We start from the raw sequence: 27,033 nt of genomic DNA, 5'->3' as shown, positions 1-27,033 counted from the left end.
GCATCCAATAAGTGTGGGTCAGTGGTGCTCCTGCCACCTGAGTCATAGGGAGTCAGTCCCTCTTTCTGCCTTAATCAGAAAGGTTTGGAGGAAGATACTGAATGTTGCCAAATACACAGATGGCAGGAATAACTGATGTGGGAAATAACAAAATCAAATGCAAAATAATTTAAGCAGATTAAAACACAGAGCCAAACCAACAATATAAATATAGAGAATTAGACATAGGTTGAAAAAAAAATTAACCACAAGTATAGTTTTGGAGAAATCTGATCTGTCAAAATTTCCATTTGAATATAAAGTTTTGTAAAAACTGCAGTATTAGTAGGAGCATAATTTTATTTTATTGTCCATTGATTCAGGCTGTATCCAGGGAACACTTTTCAATTCTAGCTACCATAACTTAAGAGAAATTCTAATTCTACTAAGTAAATTCATAAGGAAATGACTAGTTAAGTGTTCTGCATCCAATTCTAAGGTGTATGGGGACTTTTTCCCACACCACCAAGCAATTCTCTGGCTATGTGTCCTACAATTCAACTCAATTCTGACACTATCTACCTAGATAGTGGCAGATCCAAGAGGTTAAGGGCTTGGTGTTACAAAATTGTGCCTTCTACCCCACCCCACTTCAGATGCTAATTGCAACTCCAGGTTGTCACCTGTGCTTCTGACTAGCTATAAACCAGAGGTCCCACAAAACCTTCCTTGGGTTCTATTAATTTGCTATAGCCATTCACAGGATTCAGGAATGCAGTTTACTCACTAGATTATCAGTTTATCATAAAAGGATTATAACTCAGGGACAACCAGAGGGAAGAGATGCATGCGGCAAGGTATGGGGAAAGTGTACAGAGCTTCCATGCCCTCTCCAGTGCCACCACTCTCCCCAGTCTCCACATTTCACCAAACCAGCTCTGTGAACTCTGTCCTTTTGGGTTTTATGGAGGTTTCATGGGCTGTTAGCTTTATACTCAAACTCTATCCCAAACCTCCCAAGACACAAAAGTCCAGGGCCAGATGGCCTCCCAGGGGAATTCTATCAAACATTTAAAGAAGAAACCATACCTATTCTCCTAAAGCTCTTTGGAAAGATAGAAAGAGATGGAGTACTTCCAAACTCGTTCTATGAGGCCAGCATCACCTTAATTCCAAACCACACAAAGACCCCACCAAAAAGGAGAATTACAGACCAATATCCCTGATGAACATGGATGCAAAAATTCTCAACAAGATACTAGCCAATAGGTTCCAACAGTACATTAAGAAAATTATTCACTATGACCAAGTAGGATTTATCCCCGGGACACAAGGCTGGCTGGTCCAACACTCGTAAAAAAATCAATGTGATTCATCATATCAGCAAGAGAAAAAACCAAGAACCATATGATCCTCTCATTAGATGCAGAGAAAGCATCTGACAAAATACAGCATCCATTCCTGATCAAAACTCTTCAGAGTGTATGGATAGATGGAACATTCCTCGACATCTTAAAAGCCATCTACGAAAAGCAAATATCATTCTCAATGGGGAAGCACTGGGAGCCTTTCCCCTAAGATCAGGAACAAGACAGGGATGTCCACTCTCACCACTGCTATTCAACATAGTACTAGAAGTCCTAGCCTCAGCAAATCAGACAACAAAAAGACATTAAAGGCATTCAAATTGGCAAAGAAGAAGTCTAACTCTCCCTCTTCGCCGATGACATGATACTCTACATAGAAAACCCAAAAGTCTCCACCCCAAGATTGCTAGAACTCACAGCAATTTGGTAGCGTGGCAGGATACAAAATCAATGCCCAGAAATCAATGGCATTCCTATACACTAACAATGAGACTGAAGAAAGAGAAATTAAGGAGTCAATCCCATTTACAATTGCACCCAAAAGCATAAGATACCTAGGAATAAACCTAACCAAAGAGGTAAAGGATCTATACCCTAAAAACTATAGAACACTTCTGAAAGAAATTGAGGAAGACACAAGAGATGGAAAAATATTCCATGCTCATGGATTGGAAGAATTAATATTGTGAAAATGTCAATGTTACCCTGGGCAATTTACATATTTAATGCAATCCCTATCAAAATACCATGGACTTTCTTCAGAGAGTTAGAACAAATTATTTTAAGATTTGTGTGGAATCAGAAAAGACCCCGAATAGCCAGGGGAATTTTAAAAAAGAAAACCGTAGCTGGGGGTATCACAATGCCAGATTTCAGGTTGTACTACAAAGCTGTGGTCATCAAGACAGTGTGGTACTGGCACAAAAACAGACACATAGATCAATGGAACAGAAGAGAGAACCCAGAAGTGGACCCTGAACTTTATGGTCAACTAATATTCGATAAAGGAGGAAAGACGATCCACTGGAAGAAAGACAGTCTCTTCAATAAATGGTGCTGGGAAAATTGAACATCCACATGCAGAAGAATGAAACTAGACCACTCTCTTGCACCATACACAAAGATAAACTCAAAGTGGATGAAAGATCTAAATGTGAGACAAGATTCCATCAAAATCCTAGAGGAGAACACAGGCAACACCCTTTTTGAACTCGGCCACAGTAACTTCTTGCAAGATACATCCACGAAGGCAAAAGAAACAAAAGCAAAAATGAACTATTGGGACTTCATCAAGATAAGAAGCTTTTGCACAGCAAAGGATACAGTCAACAAAACTAAAAGACAACCTACAGGATGGGAGAAGATGTTTGCAAATGACATATCAGATAAAGGGCTAGTTTCCAAGATCTATAAAGAACTTATTAAACTCAACACCAAAGAAACAAACAATTCAATCATGAAATGGGCAAAAGACATGAACAGAAATCTCACAGAGGAAGACATAGACATGGCCAACATGCACATGAGAAAATGCTCTGCATCACTTGCCTCAGGGAAATACAAATCAAAACCACAATGAGATACCACCTCACACCAGTGAGAATGGGGAAAATTAACGAGGCAGGAAACCACAAATGTTGGAGAGGATGCGGAGAAAAGGGAACCCTCTTACACTGTTGGTGGGAATGTGAACTGGTGCAGCCACTCTGGAAAACTGTGTGGAGGTTCCTCAAAGAGTTAAAAATAGACCTGCCCTACGACCCAGCAATTGCACTGTTAGGGATTTACCCCAAAAATTCAGATGCAATGAAATGCCGGGACACCTGCACCCCGATGTTTCTAGCAGCAATGGCCACAATAGCCAAACTGTGGAAGGAGCCTCGGTGTCCATCGAAAGATGAATGGATAAAGAAGATGTGGTTTATGTGTACAATGGAATGTTACTCAGCCATTAGAAACGACAAATACCCACCATTTGCTTCAACGTGGATGGAACTGGAGGGTATTATGCTGAGTGAAGTAAGTCAATCGGAGAAGGACAAACAGCATATGTTCTCATTCATTTGGGGAATATAAATAATAGTGAAAGGGAATAGAAGGGAAGGGAGAAGAAATGTGTGGGAAATATCAGAAAGGGACACAGAACATAAAGACTCCTAACTCTGGGAAACGAACTAGGGATGGTGGAAGGGGAGGAGGGCGGGGGGTGGGGGTGACTGGGTGGCGGGCACTGAGAGGGGCACTTGACGGGTGTTATTCTCTATGTTGGTAAATTGAACACCAATAAAAAAATAAATTTATTTAAAAAAATGCTTGCAGCAAAGATGGCTACAACAAAGATGCTTGTGGTGAACAACATGGAATTTTACTTGTAAAGATGTATCACTTATTCAATTAATCCTCAGTCACTGGAAATTTACATTTTTTGTTTTTTTTATTACAAAACAAACATGATAAACACCAGCATCAAATATTTGCAACATTGTTATATTTTTATACAGCTATGATTATTTCCTTAGGATAGATTCTAAAATTAGAATCAGGACACACTACTCAGCCTACTAGATGTACAAGTCAGTCTCTTGAAGATTTCCATTTCAGCTTCCCTCCTATTTGGGATTTCATCTTTCTTATTTGGCTCCATATTCACGTGCAATTGTCTAAGTTAATGCTCCTAATTCAACCCAACCGCCCAAAGTTTCCTCAAATCCTCCCCCCCACACACCTTTTGTCTGGTATATTCCGACTTTTCCATAGGGAATGAAAACAGGAACTGAAACTAAATTCCTAGCATCCACGTGGTGGCGGTATTTCCTAAATATTGGGTAGAATATCGAGGAGACCAAAAGTGCCTTCTGTTATTTCAAAAGTACTTTCCAGGTAAACAAAATCCTTTAAAGTGATGTCCAGTGTCACATGAACGGAAAGAGGTAGGATTGTTACAGAAAATACTAACTAGGTCAGTACAACTGTATGGTAATTCTAGAAGTTTTCTTTGAGGATTGCTTCAAAAAATTGCTTCTATTACAATTTTTATGTTAATTTTTCTCATTAAAAAATATCAGGTTGCAGAAATTTGAGATAAAGAAGAGAAGTTGCATTTATTTTTACTAATAGAAACTGTTAGCATGTTATATTTCTGGCCCTTTTTCCTCTAAGCATATTTTTATCATTGCAATCAAACTTTATATAAAATTGACTTCTACTTTCCTCCTAATACTAATCACATTGAAAAATTAATATATTGAAATAAAATATGTTAAAATGTTAATGACATTTGTTTCCAGGAGTGGTGGTTATGGATTTTACTTGTATCTGCTTTTTTTTTTAAGATTTTATTTATTTATTCATGAGAGACACACACACAGAGAAAGAGGCAGAGACACAGACAGAGGGAGAAGCAGGCTCCATGCAGGGAGCCCGATGTGGGACTCCATCTGGAGACCCCGGGGTCATGCCCTGGGCGGAAGGCGGCGCTAAACCGCTGAGCCAGCTGGGCTGCCCTGTATCGGCTTCTTTAAACAATTTTGTGTTTTCTACTTTTAAAATCAGAAAAAAAAATTTTAATAAAATCAGAAAAAAAATTAATCCTTAAAATCCTATATGGTTCCATTTGCATTCTATCCAACCCAACATTTCTATCTCTAGATTTATTCCCAACAGAAAGATATATAAATGTGTTTCAAACGGCAGGAACTAGGGCAGCCCCGGTGGCCCGGCGGTTTAGCTTCACCTTCCGCCCAGGGTGTGATGCCGAGACCTGGGATTGAGTCCTGCGTCAGGCTCCCTGCATGGAGCCTGCTTCTCCCTCGGCCTGTGTCTCTGCCTCTCTCTTGGTCTCTCATGAATAAATAAATAAAATCTTAAAAAAAAAAAAAGGTAGGAACTAAATGGTTTATAGCAATATTATTTCAACTCTCAGATGATGACTTTCGTTCCTACTCACTGAAAATTTTTGAACAATCAGGAGAGAGCTTCCACAAGCATCTACCACCTCCCATTCACTGGCAACTGCACTCCTGTGCCAGGCCTTGCCCCTGTCACAGTGCATGGAGTGATCATGCATGGCCAGCCTACGGACTGTGCCCTGGCTAGATCTTTTTTTTTTTTTTTTAAATATTTTTTTTAATTTTTTTTATTTATGATAGTCACAGAGAGAGAGAGGCAGAGACACAGGCAGAGGGAGAAGCAGGCTCCATGCACCGGGAGCCCGATGTGGGATTCGATCCCGGGTCTCCAGGATCCACCCTGGGCCAAAGGCAGGCGCCAAACCGCTGCGCCACCCAGGGATCCCGCCCTGGCTAGATCTTAACCCTCTCACTTGTTCAAGAACATAGGTACCAGCAAGTCTTTCCTTTCTGTCCTACATCAATTTTTTTTTTTTTTGCTTTCCATTGGATTGTTCCCATCAATGTACAAATAAATATGCACTATTTGTTCCATCTTAAAAGGATCTCTCTTGACTTCAACTCCCTCTCCAGCTCTTACTCCTTTTCCTTTGCCCCTTTACAAGAAAACTCAGTGGAAGATATGCCTCTACTCATTGTTTCCAATTTCTCTCCTCCTGTTCCCTGTTGAACCTGTCTAATCAGGCTGGATACCAGCACTCAAACTGAGACTGTTCTCAAAGTCACCAAAGCCCTCCACGCTACTAAATCCTAAATTAGTTTCTCTGACCTCATTCAACATTTGTTTTAGATGATCACTCTCTTTCTTCCTTGGAATATTTTCTTCACTTTGTTCCCAGCACACCACTTGCTTGGCTTTCTTCCTATCCTTTTGACTGCTTCTTCTAAATCTCCTTTTCTGGTTCTCCCTTATTTCACTTCTGTTTGAAGGCCCCCAGGCTGAGCTGGGTCTCTTCTCTTTTCAACCCACCCTCCCTGAGATGATGATTTCATTTAGTTTCAAGGCTTTAAATGCCATTCATATTTAATTTGACTTCCAAATGTGTATCTCCTACCCAGACCTCTCCCCGGGACTCCAAACTCTTTATCTAGCAGCTTTCTGGACCCCTCCATTTGGATAATTACTAGGCATTTCAAGTTTAATATGTCTAAAACTGAGATCCTGAAAGTTTCTCACCACCACTAATACACGTTTCCCTTGCGATTTTCCCTCACTCCACTAATGACAATTCCATCCTTCCAGGTGTTAAAGTCATTTTGACCTCTCTCTCACACCCCACATCTGGTTAATCATCACATTTTGTTGGCTCTAGAATTTGATCACTTCTCATAACTTCCACTGCTCCTACACTGGTGTGGGGTCACCATCAGCTCCCGATTAGATTACTCAAATAGCTTCGCTTCTCTTCTTTTTATTCTTTCCCCACTTTAATCTGTTTTCTTTTATTTTTTTCCTTAAGTTTTTATCTTTTTAAGATTTTATTTATTTATTTATTCATGAGAGGCAGAGACACAGGCAGAGGGAGAAGCAGGCTCCATGCAGGGAGCCCGACGGGGGACTTGATCCTAGGTCTCCAGGATCAGGCCCTGGGCTGAAGGTGGCGCTAAACCGCTGAGCCACCCGGGCTGCCCTTCAGTCTGTTTTCAAGGTAGCAACTGAAGTGATCCTTTATTTTAAAATAGTAAAGTTAGATTCTGTCGCTCCTCTACCCAAAACTTTCTGATGGTTGCCCATTTGGAACAAAACCTCAACTCCTTGCTGTGCCCTATAGGATCTTGTCTTTATTAAGTCACTCACTTCTTTCCATCCCTTCTACTCCTCTCTCCCTTGCTCACCCTCCTGCAGCCACACTGGCCTCTTTGTCACGCTGAAACAGACGAGGTGCAATCCTACCCCAGGACCTTTTCATGTACTTTTTCCTCTGGAGATGTCCTCCAGATAGCCACAGGACTAACTCCCTCATTTCTTTCTCAAGTCTTTTTTTTTATTTTTTTTTTTATTTATTTACGATAGTCATACAGAGAGAGAGAGAGAGAGAGAGAGAGAGGCAGAGACACAGGCAGAGGGAGAAGCAGGCTCCATGCACCGGGAGCCTGACGTGGGATTCGATCCCAGGTCTCCAGGATCATGCCCTGGGCCAAAGGCAGGCGCCAAACCGCTGCGCCACCCAGGGATCCCTCTTTCTCAAGTCTTCACTCAAAGGTTACCTTTCCATTGAAGCCCTTCAGTCTCACCCCTACACATCATACCCCTCTTCCTGCTTTCTTTTTTCTCCTAAGTACCAGTTACTTTCTAATGGTGTATATTTTGCTTATCTATTTTATTTTCTCTCTCCAGTTGAATGTAAGCTCCATGAAGGCAAGAGCTTTGTTGGATTTGTTCCCTGACTTTTTGTTCACTGAGACTTTGTTCCAAAACCCACATGGTATATGGTCAAAAAATACTAAATTAGCAAAAGTATGAATTGAGGGGGGGGATAGAGGGGAGGGAGATGGATTGGACAAAGAGAATGAAAATGATTGGTAGGCCATGGAGTGTGAGGATGGAGTCACATATGACCCTCAGTGCCTCAGTGGACACTTGGCTAACATCCTCTGAGATACAGGAGGAATGAGGGTAGAAGGAGCTCAAGTAGTTTCATTTGGGACCTGAGATGTTTGTGGGTCATTCAGGTGCATCTGGAAATGAGGTCAGGGAAGTGGTCAGGGAAGGAGATACAGAAGATAACCTTAAAGTCTAGAAATATAGATAAAATTCTATCATGTAAGATAATGTCAATAACCAATATGTTACATATTTGCCCACATTTCCATTATAGAATCTTGATAAATATTTGGTGAATGAATGAGTTTTTTCTGAGGGGCACCTGGATAGTTCAGTGGTTGAGCATCTGCCTTTGGATCAGGTTGTAATGCCGGGGTTCTGGGATCAAGTCCTGCATCAGGCTGCCCACAGGGAGCCTGCTTCTCCCTCTGGCTGTGTCTCTGCCTCTCTCTGTGTGTCTCTCAGATAAATAAAATCTTTTTTTTAAAAAAAAGAAATGAGTTTCATCTGGGAGCTTGCTTCGGATGACTAATCCTATGTAGGTAGTTGTCATAAGCTTTCTAAGAATCTACCAAATATAAGCCTATCTTTGCTACTTTGTCTTCTTTAATGATTACATAAATGGTCATAATAAATATTTGAAGTATAAAGGACAACCTCAGAGACAGGCAAATTCCAAGCAGTATCATAAAAACAGATAACACATAGAATTCTACATACCAACAAAAGGCTGCAAAACTCCTTTAACTTAATATTTCCCTATGGAATTAATTTAAAGAGAATGTCCATGAGTACTATAGAAGGTTAGATCTTCATTTTGTAATCTGAGTTATAGTACCATCTCAGGACTTCCTTGCACATGCATACTGAGAGAAGGTGGCCTGGTATGTGAAGGTCCTAAGCCTTAAGAATGAGCCCCAGACCGTCCCTTGTTCACTACCTTGGACATACCCACCCTCAACCCTCTCACTTCCTGAATTTTTGCTGCCTCTTTACCTTAGCAACACTTCTGTATACTAGAACAGCTAATCCCCATGATTAAGCTCCATGGGACTAAGCAGGGACCATGTTTTGTTCACCACCATGCGCTCAGCATTAGCAAATAGGTGTTTGTTTTTTTAAAGAATTAGGTAGACTTTTCTTTTTTTTTTCTTTTTTTTTAAATTTATTTATGATAGTCACACAGTGAGAGAGAGAGAGAGAGAGAGAGGCAGAGACATAGGCAGAGGGAGAAGCAGGCTCCATGCACTGGGAGCCCGATGTGGGATTCGATCCCGGGTCTCCAGGATCGCGCCCTGGGCCAAAGGCAGGCGCCAAACCGCTGCGCCACCCAGGGATCCCAGCAAATAAGTGTTTAATAAATATTCAGCCCCTGTGGAGAGAGAAATTCTACCTGAAACATAATCCAAGTTATTACACAGTGTGGCTGACACTGTTGGTTGCCTTATGGCAGCCATTCCTCCCTCAACTTTTTTGCTGGCTAACTCCCTTTTTTTTAACCTCCAGTGCTCTGGTGGTGAATATTTTTGGTCTAAACTGGTAGTTCTCATCTTTAGCCACCCACTAGAGCTACTTGAAGGAGTCTTTTTATTTTTTTATTTTTTAAAGATTTTATTTAGTTATTCATAGAGAGAGAGAGAGAGAGAGAGAGAGAGAGAGAGAGAGAGAGAGAGGAAGAGACACAGGCAGAGGGAGAAGCAGGCTCCACACTGGGAGCCCAACGTGGGACTTGATCCCGGGTCTCCAGGATCACACCCTGGACCGAAGACGGGACTAAAACACTGAGCCACCAGGGCTGCCCTGAAGGAGTCTTTTTAAAAATACAAATGCCTGGGGCCCACCCCCAAAGTGTATTTTTAGTTGGGTAAGATGAGTCCTGGCCATTCTCTAAAACTTTTTAATAAATTGAGAAGTAATTCACATACTATAAGATTCATTCTTTTAAATTGTACGATTTGATGTTTTTAGGATGTGTACTTACTGTTGCAACTATCAACACTAATTCCAGAACATTATTATCACCCATAAAGAAACTCTGTGCCCATTAGCAATCATTCCCAATATCCCCCTTTTCCCAGTCCCTGGCAAGCACTAATCTACTTTCCGTCTCTATGGATTTGTCTATTCTGGACATTTCATATCCATGGAATCATACAATATATGGCCTTTTCATTCTTTTTTACTTAGCATAGTATTTTCAAGGCACATCCATGTTTTCCCATCAGTACTTCATTCACTTTTATGTGAATACACTCTTCATAAATAACTATGTGCAGCCCATATCTAAGGAGCAGGGAGTCATGCATGCTCCCTCTCCTTGAGGGTAGGTATCTGCATGAATTATATTGACTTCTTCTGCAAGAGAAACTTGTCTCATCTCTCCCATGTATTTATTCATTCATTCATTCAATTAATTGTTTATATCAGTAGGGACTCCCAGATATTTATTTTCTACTTCCGATTATAATCCAATACTACCTTATTTTGTTGCTCAAATTGTTCCAGCTTTGGCCAGTGGAGCTCTTTGAGTTGGCTCCTATGCCCCTTCGGTATGTTCCATCAAGGTAGGTTAGATTTTTTAAAAATTTCTTTGATTTGGGATCCCTGGGTGGCGCAGCGGTTTAGCGCCTGCCTTTGGCCCAGGGCGCGATCCTGGAGACCCGGAATCGAATCCCACGTCAGGCTCCCGGTGCATGGAGCCTGCTTCTCCCTCTGCCTGTGTCTCTGCCTCTCTCTCTCTCACTGTGTGCCTATCATAAATAAATAAAAATTAAAAAAATTAAAAAAAATTTCTTTGATTTGAGCATTTTCTTACTTTCTAAGTGCTATAAAATTCCAGGCTTATCTTGAAAATTTCCTGCCTCAGTTTTAGAATCCCTCACTTCTACAAGGAGCAGAAGTTTTCTTCTATTGAAGAATGGCATTAGAAAACCAGTTCTGAGGGTGCCTTGGTAGCTCAGTCAATTAAGCATCTGCCAGGATCCTGGGATTGAGTCCTGCTCTGTGGAGAGCCTGCTTCTCCCTCTCCCTCTCCTTGCAGCTCTCCCTGCTTGTGCTCTCTCTCTCTCTCTCTCTCTCCCCCCTTCTCTCTGTCAAATAAATAAATAAAATCTTAAAAAAGAAAAAAAAAAACAGGATCTGAGCATTAGACATGCCCATCACTACCAGAGTATCATTGCTTCTATATCCTATATATGCCATTTTAAATGTCCTGGTAGTTTCTTTTTTAAAAAAAGTAAAACAAAATAAGTCAAATTGATTTTAATAATATATCTTATTCAATTCATGTATCCAACGCATTATCAAAAATTGATTAATGAGATTTTTACACTATAATTTTTCATACAGAAGCTTTGAGATCTGGTGTATATTCTACATTTACAGCGCATCTTAAATTGAGCTAACCATATTCAAAGTGCTCAAGTCACATGTGGCTAGTGGCCACTGTATTGAATAGTGCAGGCCTCATAGTTCCAGTTTTTCTCATATGGTTTATTATACATTTTGACTTGCAGTCAAATACTCTATCACTGAGCTGTACCCTCTCTAATTCATTTTGAATTAATTTTTCGTGTATAGAGTGAGATAAGGTTAAAATTTACTTTTTATGACACTCATATCTAGTTGTTTCAGGGCCATTTGTTAAAAAGAATTTCATTTTTCTATTGTCTTGGCACCTTGGGTATTTTGCTGGATTCTCTATTCTGTTGATATTTATCTATCCTTAAGTCAATATCACACTATCTTGACTATACAACTTTTGGTAAGTTTCAAACTCAGGAAGTGTAAGAACTCCAACTTTGTTTTTCTCCAAGATGATTTTGGTTATTTGATTCCCTTGCACTTCCAAACAAATTTTCAACTAAGCTTATCAATTTCTTCAGAAGAGGCTGCCGGGGTTTTTTTTTAGGACTGCATGTAATCTATAGGTTAATTTGGGAGAACCAATACCTCAACGGTATTGATCTTCTAATTCACAAATGTGCTCTTCCTCTCCACTTACTTAAGTCTTCTAAAATTTCTTTCTGTAATGTACTGCAGTTTCAGCAGAAGGATCTTGTGCATTTCATTCGATATATTTCTAGATATTTGCTGTTTTTTGATGCTCTTATAAATTGTATTAATTTGTTTTCATTTTAAGAACAAAGGTGAAGACATCATGCTTCATAATGTCAAGCTATATTACAGTGCTATAGTATTCAAAATAGTATGGTATTGGCATAAAAACAGATACATTGATGGAACAGAACACAATCAAGAAATAAACTCACACATACATAGTCAATTAATTTATGACAAAGGAGGCAAAAATATAGAATAGGGAAAGGACAACCTCTTTTGTAAGTGATGTTGGGAAAACTGGACCATTATCTTATACCATACACACAAATTAACTCAAAATAGGTGAAACAATTGAATGTAAGGGTTGAAACCATAAAACTCCTAGAATAAAACATAGGCAGTAAGCTTCTTGATATCAGTCTTGATGATGATTTCTTTCATTTGACACCAAAAACAAAAGAAACTAATGCAAAAATAAACAAGTGGGACTATATCAAACTAATAAGCTTCTGCACAGCAGTAGAAACTACCAACAAAATGAAAAGGCAACCCACTGAATAGGAGAAAATACTTGCAATCCATATATCAGATAAGGAGTTAATACCCAAAATATATAAAGGACGCATAAAACTCAACAGCAAAACAATACAACCTGATTTAAAAATGGGCATAGGATCTGAATTAACATTTCTCCAAAGAAGACATACAAATGGTCAACAGGTACATGAAAAGAGGCTCATGACTAATCATCAGAGAAATACCACAAAACCACAAAGAGATATCTCCTCACACCAGTCAGAGTGGATAGTATCAAAAAGAAAAGAAATAAGAAGTGTTGGTGAGAACACAGAGAAAGGAAACCCTCCTGTGCTGTTGGTGGGGACGTAAATTAGTATAGCCACTATGGAAAACAGTATGGAGGTTCCTCAAAAAATTAAAAATAGCACTATCATATGATCCAGCAATTCTACTTCTGGGTATTTATTTGACAAAATGAAAATACTAATTCAGAAAGATATCTGCACCCCCATGTTAGCCACGATATTGAACTGAGTGTCCATCAATGGATGAATGCATTAAAAAAAATAGAGAATGGAATATTAACCATAAAAAAGAATGAAATCTTACTACTTGCAACATCCCTGAGGGTATCACGCTAAGTGAAATAAGCCAGAGAAAGATATATACTGTATAATCTTACATATATGTGGAATCTAAAAAAAGAAAAAAACAAACATTAACAATAAACAACTTCTGTCAAGGAAGCTCACAGACACAGAGAACAGATTGGTGATTGCCAATCAGGGAGTGGGGGTTGGGTTAAATGGTGAAGGGAATCTTGCCTTTCAAGAGATATTAAGAAAATGAAAAAGCAAGCTATTGGCTGGAAAAAAAATACGTTGAGGAAGCAATCAAACCACAAAGTGGGTTGGGTAATCTTTTAAGACAGTTGGCCTGGATTCTTTACAAGTCAAAGGCATGAAAAAGGAAGTGGTGCTAGAAGGATGCACTAGATTATAAGTGTCTTATTGTTTTAAGTTTGTTTATTCATTTAAGGAATCTTTACATGCAACAAGGGGCTCAAATTTACAACCCTGAGATCAAGAGTTGCATGCTGTTCTGACTGAGCCCACCAGGCACCTCCAGATTATGAGTCTTAAGCAACATAATAAGGAAATGGGCTAAACAAACCCACCTTAAAAGACACACTGGGAACAATTGGGAAAATTTAAATATGGGCTGGGTGTGAGATCACTATTGCTTCAAGTGTAGTGAAGAAATTTTTTACCCAATTTACTGCAGACCACTACATTTTAAAAATAAAATAAAATTTAATTGCTAGAAAAGTGAAGTACAATTGATCCTAGAACAATACAGCTTTGAACTATGTGGGTCTTTACTATGTAGATTTTTTTTTTTTTTTTTTTTTTTTTAGTAAATACAGTTCTGTAAGTGATTTTTAATGACTTTCTTAAAAACATTTTCTTGGTGTCTGTGTGGATCACCTGGTTAAGTGTCTGCCTTTCACTCAGGTCACATGATCCGAGGGTTCTGGGATCCAGTCAGGCATAGGGCTCCTTGCTCAGGGCAGTGTCTGCTTTTCCCTCTCCCTCTGCCCTTCCCCCTGCTCCTGCTCTCTTTCTCTCTGTGAAATAAATAAAATACTTTATAAAAACATTTTTTGTTTAACTCTATTGTAAGAATATGATAATAATACATATAACATACAAGATATGTGTTCATTGACATGTGAAGCTTCTAGTCAACAGTAGAATTAAGTAAATTTACTTAAATAAATTTACTTAAGTAAATTAAGTTTTTGAGGAGTCGAAAGTTATATGTGGATTATTGACTGCACAGCTTTGTGCCCCAACACCTATGTTGTTCAAGGATCAACTGTAAAAGAAAGGTGTACAACAAAGTCTATGATTATTATTAGAGTCATCAGACGGAAAAACTCCCATGATAATTGTTATCCTTACAAATGCTTACTTTTAATTTCTTTACTCATTTCTTCACAGTCAGGTAATAGTTTATGGACTCACACCACTTACATTATGGGTCACATTTTTATATAGCACTGTATTAGAAATTAGATGATATTGAGGAATTATTGTTAATTATATTAGATGTAATAATGATACTGAGAATAGAAAAAATTCCCATGTTCCTGAGAAAAGACTGTACCCTAACTATTGTAATAAGCAGCCACCACAAATGGTTCTAAACCTGCGTGGTCAGTAAATGGCAGGGTTTTTTTTTTTTTTTTTAAGATTTTATTTATTTTAGAGAGAAAGAGAGGGCACAAGGGGAGGAGCAGAGGTAGAGGGACAAGCAGATTCTGCACCGAGTGCAGAGCCTGATGCTAGGCTAGATTCACGATCTCGTGAGATCATGACCTGAGCCAAAATCGAGAGGCAGATGCTTAACCGACTGAGCCCCCCCAGGCACCACAGTAAATGATCATTCTATAATTGTGGTAACAACCACCAGAACTAGTTTTACATCCATTTAGTCTGACAATGACCATTTGCCTCAATTCAATTTGTAATCTAATTCATTTGCGACAGTCTCTTGCTCTGGAAAATCAGTCAGTTGAGTTACTCCAAAGAACAGGGCTCCAAATGCCACCTAATCAGCAATAGCCTCACTGGAGTAACTACCACATCTCTGAAAATCCAATCCCTCCATTCCCCCAAACATCCATTAATCTCTGAACTCCACCCCCCTCTAAACCCTCCATAGGGTCAGCAATCTGTTCTACCCAGATAAATTGTCCTTGCCCAGAATACCACTTGTTTACTTAAGTGATAGATAAAGCTTTGGGTTTCAAATGTTGAGTAATGGTCTCGTCCTCTGACAGCACAAAAGAAAATGTTTTCATATTTCAGAGATGCTTACTAAAGTGCCTAGATATAAAATACAATGATGACTATAAGTTGCTCTAATATACTCTAGCAAAAAAAAAAAAAAAGCAAATTTGGCAAAATGTTAACAGTTAAATCTAGATGATGTGTGTATCAGGATTCATTATTACTATTCTCAAATTTCTGTATTATGAACATTTTCATAAATGCTTTTTGAAAATGGGCATATCTTCTTTCTAGGAAAAAATAATAGCAAAAGAAAGAAAAAATAGCATTGCCCAGTACAATTTCTATATTTAATAAATAATCAGAGAAAAATTAAATCAAACTACATCGTACCTCAAATGTGGAGATTTCCCTGTCTTCTCTACCCAATCTTTCTCATGCTCTAAAGCCCACAGGAACTCCTTTGTTCTTTGCAGATCATCCCAAGAAAATCATGGCCCTACAGAGGAAAATCCTTTAGCTTCTTTCTTTTTTCTATCACATTTTTGTCTTTATCTTTGTACCTTTACCTTCACTTCTTTTTTACTTATCTAACTTATTCCTGCCTTAGAAGAAAATAACATACTTCTTCCTTTCCACAGCTAACTCCTTTCTGCAAATGATTCTCCTAGCCCCACTCTTAGGTTTCCTTGGCCTCCTTCATCAATCTAAAATTGTGCTTAAGACAAAGGTTCCCTTTGATAAATACCTAGTAATGCAGTTCCTAGGTCGTACAGTTCTATTTTTAACTTTTTGAGGAACCTCCATACTGTTTTCCAGAGTCGCTGTACCAGCTTGCATGCCCACCAACAGTATAAGAAGGTTCTCCTTTCTCCACATCCACATCCAAAGGATACAAAAATAGTGATTTGAAGAGGCATAGGCACCCCAGTGTTTATGGCACCAATGTCCATGATAGCCAAAATATAGAAAGAGCCCAAATGTCCATCAACTGATGAATAGATAAAGAAGAATATATATAAAATTGAATATTACTCAGCCATCAAAAAGAATGAAATCTTGCCATTGGCAATGACACATGGATGGAACTAGAGTGTATTATGCTAAGTCAATCAGAGAAAGACAAATACCATATGATTTCACTCATATGTAGAATTTAAGAAACAAAACAGATGAACATAAGGGAAGGGAGGGAAAAATAAAATAAGATAAAAACAGAGAGGAAGGCAAACTATAACAGTTAAGAGTCTTATGGCAAGCTATAAGAGACTCTTTACTATAGGGAAAAAACTGAGGGTTCTTGGAGGGGAGAGGAGTGAGGGGATGGGATAATTGAGTGATGGACATTAAGGAGGGCACTTGTTGGGATGAGCATTGGATGTTATATGCAAGTGATGAATCACTAAATTCTACTTGTGAAACCAATACTACACTATATACATATGTTAACTAACTAGAATTTAAATAAAAGCTTGAAAGAAAGAAATAAAAAAGATGTATCCCAAACTTACTTGGGTTATGGTGCCCTAGTGTCTCAGTGACTTTTTTCACAATGCCTCTGGAAAAAGGGAATAGTTCCATTTATTAAGTAGTTAGGTTCAAATAACTTCATAAGTTTTAATTCTAACAACTTAATAGTTCTTTGAAAACACAGTAAACATATGTACAAGAAAAATATTTTTACTTCATTTTTAAGTATTTGCAATTAATCACTAATGAGATGTGTGCACCTGTTGGGCACTGCACAATTTCCCAAACCTTGCAATTGGACTGCATGCTGCCATGGTTGTTTCCTGTTGCACAATGTTTTTCATGCAATACTTGGTTTTTATCACAGCTGTGCTGAAAACTCACATTCTCAAGGATATGACATCACCAAATTAATATAGCTCAACTTAATGTTGAAATTGTTAACCATCTGGAGCTACCATTTAGTATGATATCTGACAGATGTATTGCTATATTTTCTTTAAAATGAATACATCCTGTGAATTCTGTTGGACACCTTGGTACAAAGCTGGTGCTACCTAGTAGCTCAAGGTAGTCAATGGGTTTTGTCTCTCTTTTAAATTAAAAACACTGTATATCTTCTAATACTTTTTAGAATAAATTATAAATTCCTTGCCATGGCCCAGAAGGCCTCAAGTAATCGGATCCCTGCCAACATCTTCAGTCTCATCTCTTGGCACTTTCCCTATTGTTCACTCTGCACCAGGCACACTGGCTTCCTTTCTTTTTCTTAAGCTCAATAAACTCCTTCCCACCTTAAGGGGAATCTTGCATTTAGAGTTTTACACTTCTGATGACTAGAACAATTTTCCACATACTAACTCTGGCTTGGTTTGGTTCTATCTTTTTTTGCTTCCAAACTTTCTGTGTCTTTACCTAAAGTATGTACTTGTAAGCAGTGAGTAGTTGGATTGTTTCTTTTACCCAGTCTAATAATCTTTGTTTTTCTACTGGAGTATGTAGTCCGTTTGCATGCTCAACGGGTTGTTCTCACTGCAGCAGCATTGATCATTCCTCAGTGACTCCATCACACTCTTGACTTTGATTTTCATTCACTACCAACATATTTTGGTGCCACAAGCTTAGGACATCTTCATACTACAGGTAAGGCCTCTAGCTCTGCACTTTCCTTCCAGGACATGAGTTGGCACAGCTGGTAGTGGGTGTGTGGGTGAATCCATTCCTATATCCAGCGGACTAGCAATAACTTTACCCAGACATGATTATGAACCACTTAAATTATTTTATGAACTAAATTCAATGTATCCCCAATTCAACTTCCAGAAATGTCAATAGCTATTTATCCAACATTTAATATGATGAAAAGTAGTTTGGTGGAAGGTTGGAGGACAAAGACAAAGTCTTTATCAGTTGTGTTTTAAAACTTCTTTAAATTTTACAAAAGCATATGGCTATGTGAATAATAACTAGGATTTAGAAGGGACTTGGACAAGTAGATTTCATTAGCTTCGCAGTAAATCTGTATTTGAATGTAGCAAACAATGGCTGGACCAGAAGTAGGAAAAAATAGCCATTTGTTTATGATTTGCCTCTGACCTTGCTGAGAGAACCTGACTACATACTCCATTTCCTAGACCATCTAAATGATAAGAAATTCCAGAAATGAGGTAGAGATCTTTGAGTGGATAGGACAAGAGAGGCAACTGGACTGTGGAATACTAGATCAATATGTCAGGAATTCAGAACTAGTTCCTTTTTTCCTACTGTTGTCGTTGACATCTGCTGAAATTTCAAGAATATGCTTATAACTCTTATATGTGGTTAAAATTTCCATATTTTGTGATCACAACATAGGGATCATAATGTGATAAAGAACTTTTCCTGTTTTTTAAATTTATGTGCATGCAAAGTTTTATATGGGTATAGATATTAAATATTTAGTTATATATATTTTCAATTCCCTTTATTAAAAAAGGAATATGTTCTATCAAATGCAGTACAAAATTCAATAATATTTGGGCTGCCATTTTGTAATATATGTGTCTGCCTTAGAAGTTGATAGTTTAATATAGAACTCAGAATTGCTAAGTATTCTTTATATTCCTTAATTTATTCAAACATCTCTTGGAGGGTAGCCCCATTGATGCAACGGGTTAGCGCCGCCTGCAGCCTGGGGTGTGATCCTGGAGACCTGGAATCGAGTCCCATGTCGGGCTTCCTGCATGGAGCCCGCTTCTCCCTCTGCCTGTGTCTCTGCCTCTCTCTCTTTCCCTGTGTGCCTCTATGAGTAAGTAAATAAAATCTTTTAAAAACAACAACCACAACAACACAAACATCTCTTGGAAAACTCTTTGGATAATTCTTTTTGGTTATCATTACAGATGTTATAATTTCCTGGCTCTAAAAGTTTATATAATGAAAATTTTCATATTGAGAAAACAGGAACTAGTAAAACAGATCCCCATATACACACCTGGATTTTGACAATAGTCAACATTTTACCATATATGCTTCATTTATATTTTTCTGATTTTTTATTTTTTGTTTTATTTTCTTAAGATTTTTTTTTTAAGAGTAATCTTTACATTCAGTGTGGGGTTTGAACTCACAACCACAAGATCAAGAGTCACGCACTCCATCGATTGAGCCAGTGAGGTACCCCTTGATTTTTTAAAAGTAGATTACAGACATTATGTCATTTCACTCAGTGGAGATCTCTAATAATTACAGATAAATAACCACAATCCCTAACAAAATTAACAATATTTCTTTTGTCATAAAATACTGATTTTATATCTAAATTTTCCAATTTTATAAAAAATGTCCTTTCTGGTTGATTTACTGAAAGTAACATCTACTCAAGGCCCACACTTTGCATTTGTTACATCTCTTAAATCTTATGAAATCTGGAACTGTTTCCATCCACACTTTTCCTTCCATGACAGTGATTTCTTGAGAAGGCTAGAAGAGTTGCCTGGTAGGATTTGCCACCTTCTGGATTTGTCTCATTACTTCATCGTGGAAATAGAATGTATCCTTGGAATTAAAAGTACTCTGGAACTTAGGTCTAAAGCCTTGATCAGTCTCAAATAACTTTTTATTTTTTGTCAAGAATACTTCAGAGGTACTTTATTTTTTTTAATTTTTATTTATTTATGATAGTCACAGAGAGAGAGAGAGAGAGAGAGAGAGAGAGAGGCGCAGAGACATAGGCAGAGGGAGAAGCAGGCTCCATGCACCGGGAGCCCGATGTGGGACTCGATCCTGGGTCTCCAGGATCGCGCCCTGGGCCAAAGGCAGGCGCCAAACCACTGCGCCACCCAGGGATCCCTCAGAGGTACTTTAAATTGCATCATAACAGAACATCCATATGTTTGGTTGTTCTATTTGTGATATTAAGATTTATCCCTAGATTTGGATAGCGTCAGCCTGATTCTTTTGTTTTATAATAGTTTTATTGAAATATAATTTATATATCATACCATTTACTTATTTAAAGTGTGCAATTGAGTAGATTTTAGTATATTCAGTCTTATAACCATATCGCCATAATAATTTTTAGAAAAATTTTCATCATCCCAAAGAGAAACTTCATACCTATTACCAGCACCCCCAATTCCTAACCACTACCCCCACCATACCCAGGCAAACACTAATTTACTTTCTGTCTCTACAGATTTGCTTATTCTAAACATTGGATGTACATCCATAGAAGCTCACAATATGTGGCGACATCCTGATTCTGGCATTTTAAATTTGCAACCTGACTATTAAAAAAGGATCAGAGGAAGAAGCAATCTTGCTGGCCTTGAAGATGGAAATAGTGGGCTATGAGCTGAGGAATGTAGTAGCCTCTAAAAGCAGGAAACGGCAAGAAAAGGATTTTTTAGTTCCAAGAATTCCAAAAAGAATGCAGCCCTGCTGATATCTTGATTTAGCCCAGTGAAATTCATGGCATGATTCTGACCTAAAGAACTGTAAGGTAATAAATTTTGTGAAGGTTTAAGCCATTACATTTGTGGTAATAGCTTACAATAGAAACTAATATACTGGTAAACATTCACGTTTGTCAATCATTTTAATATTTGCTAATTTGAAAGATCAAAAATGATATTTTATAGTCATATTACTTGCATTCTTGATTATTGGTGGTTGTGAACATTTTTTCACATATTTGTTAAACTTTCTTCATACACATAATTAAATTTATATAAAAGTCCTCAGTTTTATTATGAGATCTGTTACTAATAAGTGAGCTTTAATAGGCTTCACTGCGTGCTGAAATTTTGCAGGTTTACATCTCTTCCATAGTTTTTTAGACATTTATATTAATCCATTCAGTAAGCTGGAGTCTCCACCATGAGCCAGGCACATATTTTGCAAAAAATAATAAACAAAATGATGAACTCTTTAATGACAGGGGCCAAGTTTAACTTTTTTCTTTTGAGTTGGCTCCACATCCAACCTGGGACTTGAACTTACCACCCTAAGAGTCACATGCCCTACCAACTGAGCCAGCCAGGCACTGGATTTTCTTCGTCTTTTTTTTTTTAAGATTTTATTTATTTATTCATGAGAGATACAGAGAGAGAGAGAGAGGCAGAGGGAGAAGCAGAGGGAGACAGAGGGAGAAGCAGGCTCCATGCAGGGAGCCCGATGTGGGACTTGATCCTGGATCCCGGGATCACACCCTGAACCAAAGGCAGATGTTCAACTGCTGAGCCACCCAGGCCGCCCCTTTCTTCCCCTTTTTGAGTTTCTGTTTGTGTCCTTTGCCTATTTTGTTTTAGACTATTCTATTATTGATTTATAAGAGCCTTTTATATATTACACAAATTAATTTCTGTAAGCATTTTCCCCAGCTTTTCAAATTTGCTATAACATTTTACCATTTTCTTAAATATAAATTCTAGGGGAACATCTGCCTTCAGCTCAGGGTGTGATCCTGGTCTCAGGCTGGAGTCCCATATTGGGCTTGCAGCAAGGAGTCTGCTTCTCCCTCTGCCTGTGTCTCAGCCTCTCTCTGTGTATTGCTCTGAATAAATAAATAAAATCTTTTTTTAAATTATTTATTTATTTTTAAAAATAATTAAAATAGGGGATCCCTGGGTGGCGCAGCGGTTTGGCGCCTGCCTTTGGCCCAGGGCGCGATCCTGGAGACCCAGGATCGAGTCCCACATCGGGCTCCCGGTGCATGGAGCCTGCTTCTCCCTCTGCCTGTGTCTCTGCCTCTCTCTCTCTCTCTGTATGACTATCGTAAATAAATAAAAAAATAATAATAATAATTAAAATAAATTAAAATTTTAAAATAAATAAATAAATAATTTTAGGTGGTAATATATTGTTCTTTTCCTTTATGTCTTCTGCTTTGTCTATAATGTTTGGAGTAGCATTTCTTTTCTCAAGATCATAAAAGTATTCACACAATTTATCATGGTTTTATATTTAAATGTTTATTTCAATGAAGGCATAAGGAATATATCCATCATTAAACAAAATTGCTAGACAATATCCCAACATCATTTAGGTATTAATTATTTAATCCTCACTGGTTTTTGTTGTTGTTTTTGAGAGAGAAAGAGGAGAGAGAGCTAGGGGGGTGACAGAGGACATGGAGAGAATCTTAAGCTCCATACTTAGCACAGAGCCCAATGCAGGGCTCAATCTCATGACCTTGAGACCATGACCTGAGCCAAAATCAAGAGTTGGACACTTAACTAGCTGAGCCGCCCAGGTGCCTCTCCAATCCTCATCGATTTTAATTGCCACTTTTATCATGTACTAAATCACCATTTGGAAAGAAACCAATTAGGAAGCTATTGCAGTGGTTCTACTTCTAAACTGTGGTATTCTATTCTTATGCAGGGGCAAAATGTTTTAGTTATTATATCTTTATAATATCTAGTAGGAAATTCCTCTACTTTTACTTTTAGAGTTTTTTTGTTATTCATGTATTTGTTCATTTATTCAAAAAAAATATTTATTGAATGCCCACTAGATGCCAGACTCTGTCTCAGGTGTTAGAATTCGAAAAAAAAAAAAAAAGACCAAGTTCCTGCTCTTGAAATGCTTGCATAGTCTGGAGGAGGAGATGGACAATAAAACAAATTTATTAAAGGCTGTGATAAATGCTAGGAAAGAAAGAGGATGATATAACAGAAAATAATTGAGTGAGGACACAGATCTGAGAAGGCCTGTCTGAGGAGGGGAAATTGCCCGGGATGAGACAGAGCTAACAGAAGGAACACTCCAGACAGAAGGAAAAGCAAGTGCAAAAGCCCTGAGTGGGAAGAAAGCTGGTCATATTCTGAGAATGATAGGAAGGGACCTGAGAGTGGAGCTGCATGAAACAAGAGAAAAGTGGGTATCTTCCATTTTCTCCTTCCTGCCAGATCCACTGTCCACTCAACCCTATGCCCAAGAAGGCTGACCTCAGAGGACTGTATGAATGGCTCCCTTGTTGTCTGGTTTCTGGCTGAGTTTAGCCACAAGGAGCCACTGGCAGGAGATGAGAGGAATAAAGGAAAGTGTGGAGTCGTGAGATTTTTTTCCCTGGCTCCCTCCCTATTAGGTTGTCTCCTGTTGGTTGCATCCTCTACTGAAGGCTATACCCCCTGTCAGTGGGCCCTCTGGTAGAGCTCACACCAGGCTCAGGCTGGGTGGTAATGGCTCCCACCTGTGACTAGGCACAGGCTGCTACAACTTTCATGTTGCTTTGCCCAAGCTCCACCCTTACCTTGATCAGACTTACATTTTTAAAAGGTCTGGTTGCTTTAAAGTATAAACTGGAGGGATGGAGATAAAGGGCAAGAGAAAGGGAGCAGAGAGATTTTGACAGCAACAGAGTTAAAATTAGGACTGAATTGAAAATTCTTGAATGTATGGACACTGTCTGGAGAAACACAGGACTCTTGAGTTCCATTCATTTGTTCAAAATTTTCAGTAACTGTTTATGTGCCAGGCACCATTATAGGCATTTGAGATAGAGAAACAAACAAATTTCATAGTATGTTTAAAAGAGGTAAGTGGCGAGGAATAATGAAAAAGTAGAGCAATGTAATAGGGTTGAGAAAACAGGAGTGGCAGCAGTGGGTGCAATTTTAAATGAGCCATCACTGAGAAGGTGACATTTGAGCTAAGGTTTGGAGGAGGTGAAAACTATTCCCATCAGAGGAGGAGGTCACTATAAAAGCACCAATACAAGGGCATGTCTCGCCGTATCAAGAACATCAGAGGCCAGTGTAACTGGAGCTCAGGAGCCTGGCAGTGAGTGGGAAAAAAAGGAAGTCAGAGAGGCCATAGGAGACATGTCATGTGACGCCTTTGGGGGGATTTGTTTGGAGTAGAGGCAGTAGAAAAGAGGGAACTGCTTCCCTGTGCAGGTCAAGCAGCTCTCCACTTTGGGGAGAGGTGTACTCTTGAGCATTCTCCGATAGCCTCTGTTTCTACCCACGGTCCGAGACTGATAGGAAGGGAAATCCAGTAATCACTCTTAGTTTCTCAGAATGCATTAGCCCTCTCTGTTTCTGTGTGGTGTCTAGCAAGAAATGCTGGCCTAATTCTCTAATACCTATAAAATGTTGGCATCCTGAGAGAAGAGACCTGAAATTGCACCACTAACCAGGCAGGGCATTTGTAGCTAAATCAATCGGGATCTCCATGGCAGCCGCATGCCTACAGGGATGACTGGAGGATGGGCTTTGGAGCACCAGAGAAAAGCGATTGATTTTCTGTTCCACAGAGGAAGATGTTTAATTGTGTTTTCAGAATACCTTTGGGAGAAATAAGAAAGGAAAACAGTTTCTCTTACTCCTCTCTCTACCAGTGCACAGTAAAATTCAAATAACCCTTTTATCTTAAAGCTTTTTATTATGAAAAATTTCAAGCATATACAAAATTAGAGGATAATATATGGAATCTCCGTATAGTCAATACCCAGATTTGATAATTATTCATGAATGGCCAATCTTATTTTTTCTATTTGTCTAGCAATATTTTTTTTCCTGGGGTGTTTCATAGCATATTCCATACATTGATATATGTTGAGTATTTACTATATATAAGAGACTACTCTAGATGCTCTGAATATAGCAATGGAAAAAAAGTATGTAGACAAAAAAAATCCCTGTTTGCAAAATCTCTCATGGTTTAGGTAGGGAAGAGAGATAATAACTAAATCAATATGTGAGGGCTCCTGGGTGGCTCATGGGTTGAGCATCTGCCTTTGGCTCTGGTTGTGATCCTGGGGTCTTAGGATGGAGTCTCGCATCAGGCTCCCTGCATGGAGCCTGCTTCTCCCTCTGCCCATGTCTGTGCCTCTCTCTCTCTCTCTCTCTCTCTCTCTCTCTGTGTGTGTGTGTGTGTCTCTCATGAATAAATAAATAAAATCTTTAAAATAAAATAAATAAGTGAAATGTACAGTATGTTAGGCAATAAGGCAGGGGAGAGGGAGAGAGGGTACAGGAAGCAAGGGGTATAACTTTAAATAAGAGGTCAGGATACCTGTGGTGAACACTGGGACATACTACTCAGATCCCATTCAGGACCAAAGTACTTTTTCTCACAGATGCTGGAAAAGGCTGTCTCATCCAGGGTCATGCATGACTCCTTCTGGGGAAGCCTATACCCAATGCAGGATTATGAAGGCCTCCACTTCTCTCCCCAATTCAGGATAGCTCTGAAGGATCATTTCCTTTAGATCTTTAGAATTCCATGGGATGCCTGGGTGGCTCAGTGGTTGAGCGCCTGAGGTGGGCCCAGGGTGTGATCTTGGAGCCCCGGGATTGAGTCCCACATCAAGCTCCCTGCATGGAGCCTGCTTCTTTCTCTGCCTGTGTCTCTGCATCTCTCTCGCTCTCTCTGTATCTCTCATGAATGAATGAATGAATGAATGGAGTGAATGAATGAATAAATAAATAAATAAATAAATAAATAAATAAATAAATAAATAAATAAATAAATAAATAAATAAATACAGGGATCCCTGGGTGGCTCAGTGGTTCAGCGCCTGCCTTTGCAAAGCCCGGGGCATGGTCCTGGAGTCCCAGGATCGGTCCTGCATCGGGCTCCCGGCATGGAGCTTGCTTCTCCCTCTGCCTGTGTCTCTGCCTCTCTCTATCTGTGTCTATCATGAATAAATAAATCTTTAGAAGAAAATAAATAAATAAATAAATCCTTAAAAAAATAAAACAACAACAACAGAACTCCTTTGTAGAATCAACTAAAGCTTCTCCTGAGACCTTCTAGCTCAACTTCTCCCACTGGCAAACCTGGTATCCTCCCCATTCTTTCCCTTCTATGGATGTTGATTCAAAAGCATACAGGTATCCTCTGTTTTTCAAAAGTTCACATTATGCCAGTTCATTTTTATAAAAGACCTACATCTGTACCTGTTTTTGCTAACTGAAAAAAATCCAAAGAGGATTTTTGCTTTCACAAAGGTGAAAAAAGAAGCGGCATTCAGCATTTGTTTTCCAGATCAATTATAGAGGCAGCACTATGTAAACAGGGCAGCATTGAGCCCCTTCCCCAGGAAATACACTCAACATGTCCACATCAAGCTGCCATAGCTTTCAACTGTGTCTGTGAGCATCTGTGCTTTATCTTAATTTATCTTGTGTATCCATTAGCAAGATGTGTCCAAGAGTATCAGAAAAACCCCAAAGAGGTTATTTTTGAGGTCTGGGAATGGGAATGCTCAAAAGTTTTTTTTACATATAAATTAATGGCAACTGCTTCTTTGCTTTATGCTTTTTAAGCTTATGAAAAGCTTTGCTTTATGCCTTTTAAGCTTAAGCTTTTAAGTTTTTTTTCCAATTTATTTGCTGTTTTATTTAATTCCAAAGGCTTTATAATGTCACGTTTTCTTTTTGTTGGTATGATCGCTTTCTTAATTCAAATCTAAACCATCATGATGATGCACCACTTATTTAGCTCTTCTATATAACTGGAACGCAGCAATCTGTTTCTTCTGTACCTGCTATTTCCTAAACTTTACAGCATCTGCCTCGAATCTGTTTAAAACTTTGTAAGGTACCTTGGTTTTCCACCTTTCCACCTCTTAGACTCCTACTGCTAATCTTCATTTCAGAGTCTGCATCTCAGGGAACCCAACTTGAGATGGTAGACCTTTCTAAGAACAGGACTCTTAGCAAATATATGATATACGTAAGCAATAGAGCCCTGGGAATATCTGGAGAAAGAATTCCAGGAATAAAGAGCAGGTGTAAAGGCACTGAGACAGAAGTGGGCCTGCTGTATTTAAGGAACAGCAAGGAATCTCATGAGGCTAAATTGGAAAGAGTAAGGGGAGAATAATAAAAGATGAAATAAAAGAATAAAAGATGAAATCAAAGATGTGATGGAAATTCAAATAGTGTGTATATATA

General features: G+C 38.7%; 1 protein-coding gene across 1 annotated transcript in view; it reads left to right on the top strand.

Annotated features, from left to right (window-relative positions):
• The window catches only part of LOC129506220 (uncharacterized), a 50,876-nt gene extending 29,637 nt beyond the window's left edge, over positions 1-21,239 (top strand). Inside the window, exon 3 of the mRNA XM_055319688.1 lies at positions 20,322-21,239. Coding sequence (XP_055175663.1) covers position 20,322 — 1 coding nt within the window. The 3' untranslated portion in view covers positions 20,323-21,239. The remainder of the gene's footprint in view (positions 1-20,321) is intronic.
• Positions 21,240-27,033: the final 5,794 nt, after the last annotated feature.

This window comes from Nyctereutes procyonoides, unplaced genomic scaffold (assembly GCF_905146905.1).
Source record: "Nyctereutes procyonoides isolate TBG_1078 unplaced genomic scaffold, NYPRO_anot_genome, whole genome shotgun sequence".
Lineage (NCBI taxonomy): Eukaryota > Metazoa > Chordata > Mammalia > Carnivora > Canidae > Nyctereutes > Nyctereutes procyonoides.
The sequence above is the reverse complement of the archived record's forward strand: the minus strand, read 5'-3'. Positions and strand labels throughout refer to the sequence as shown.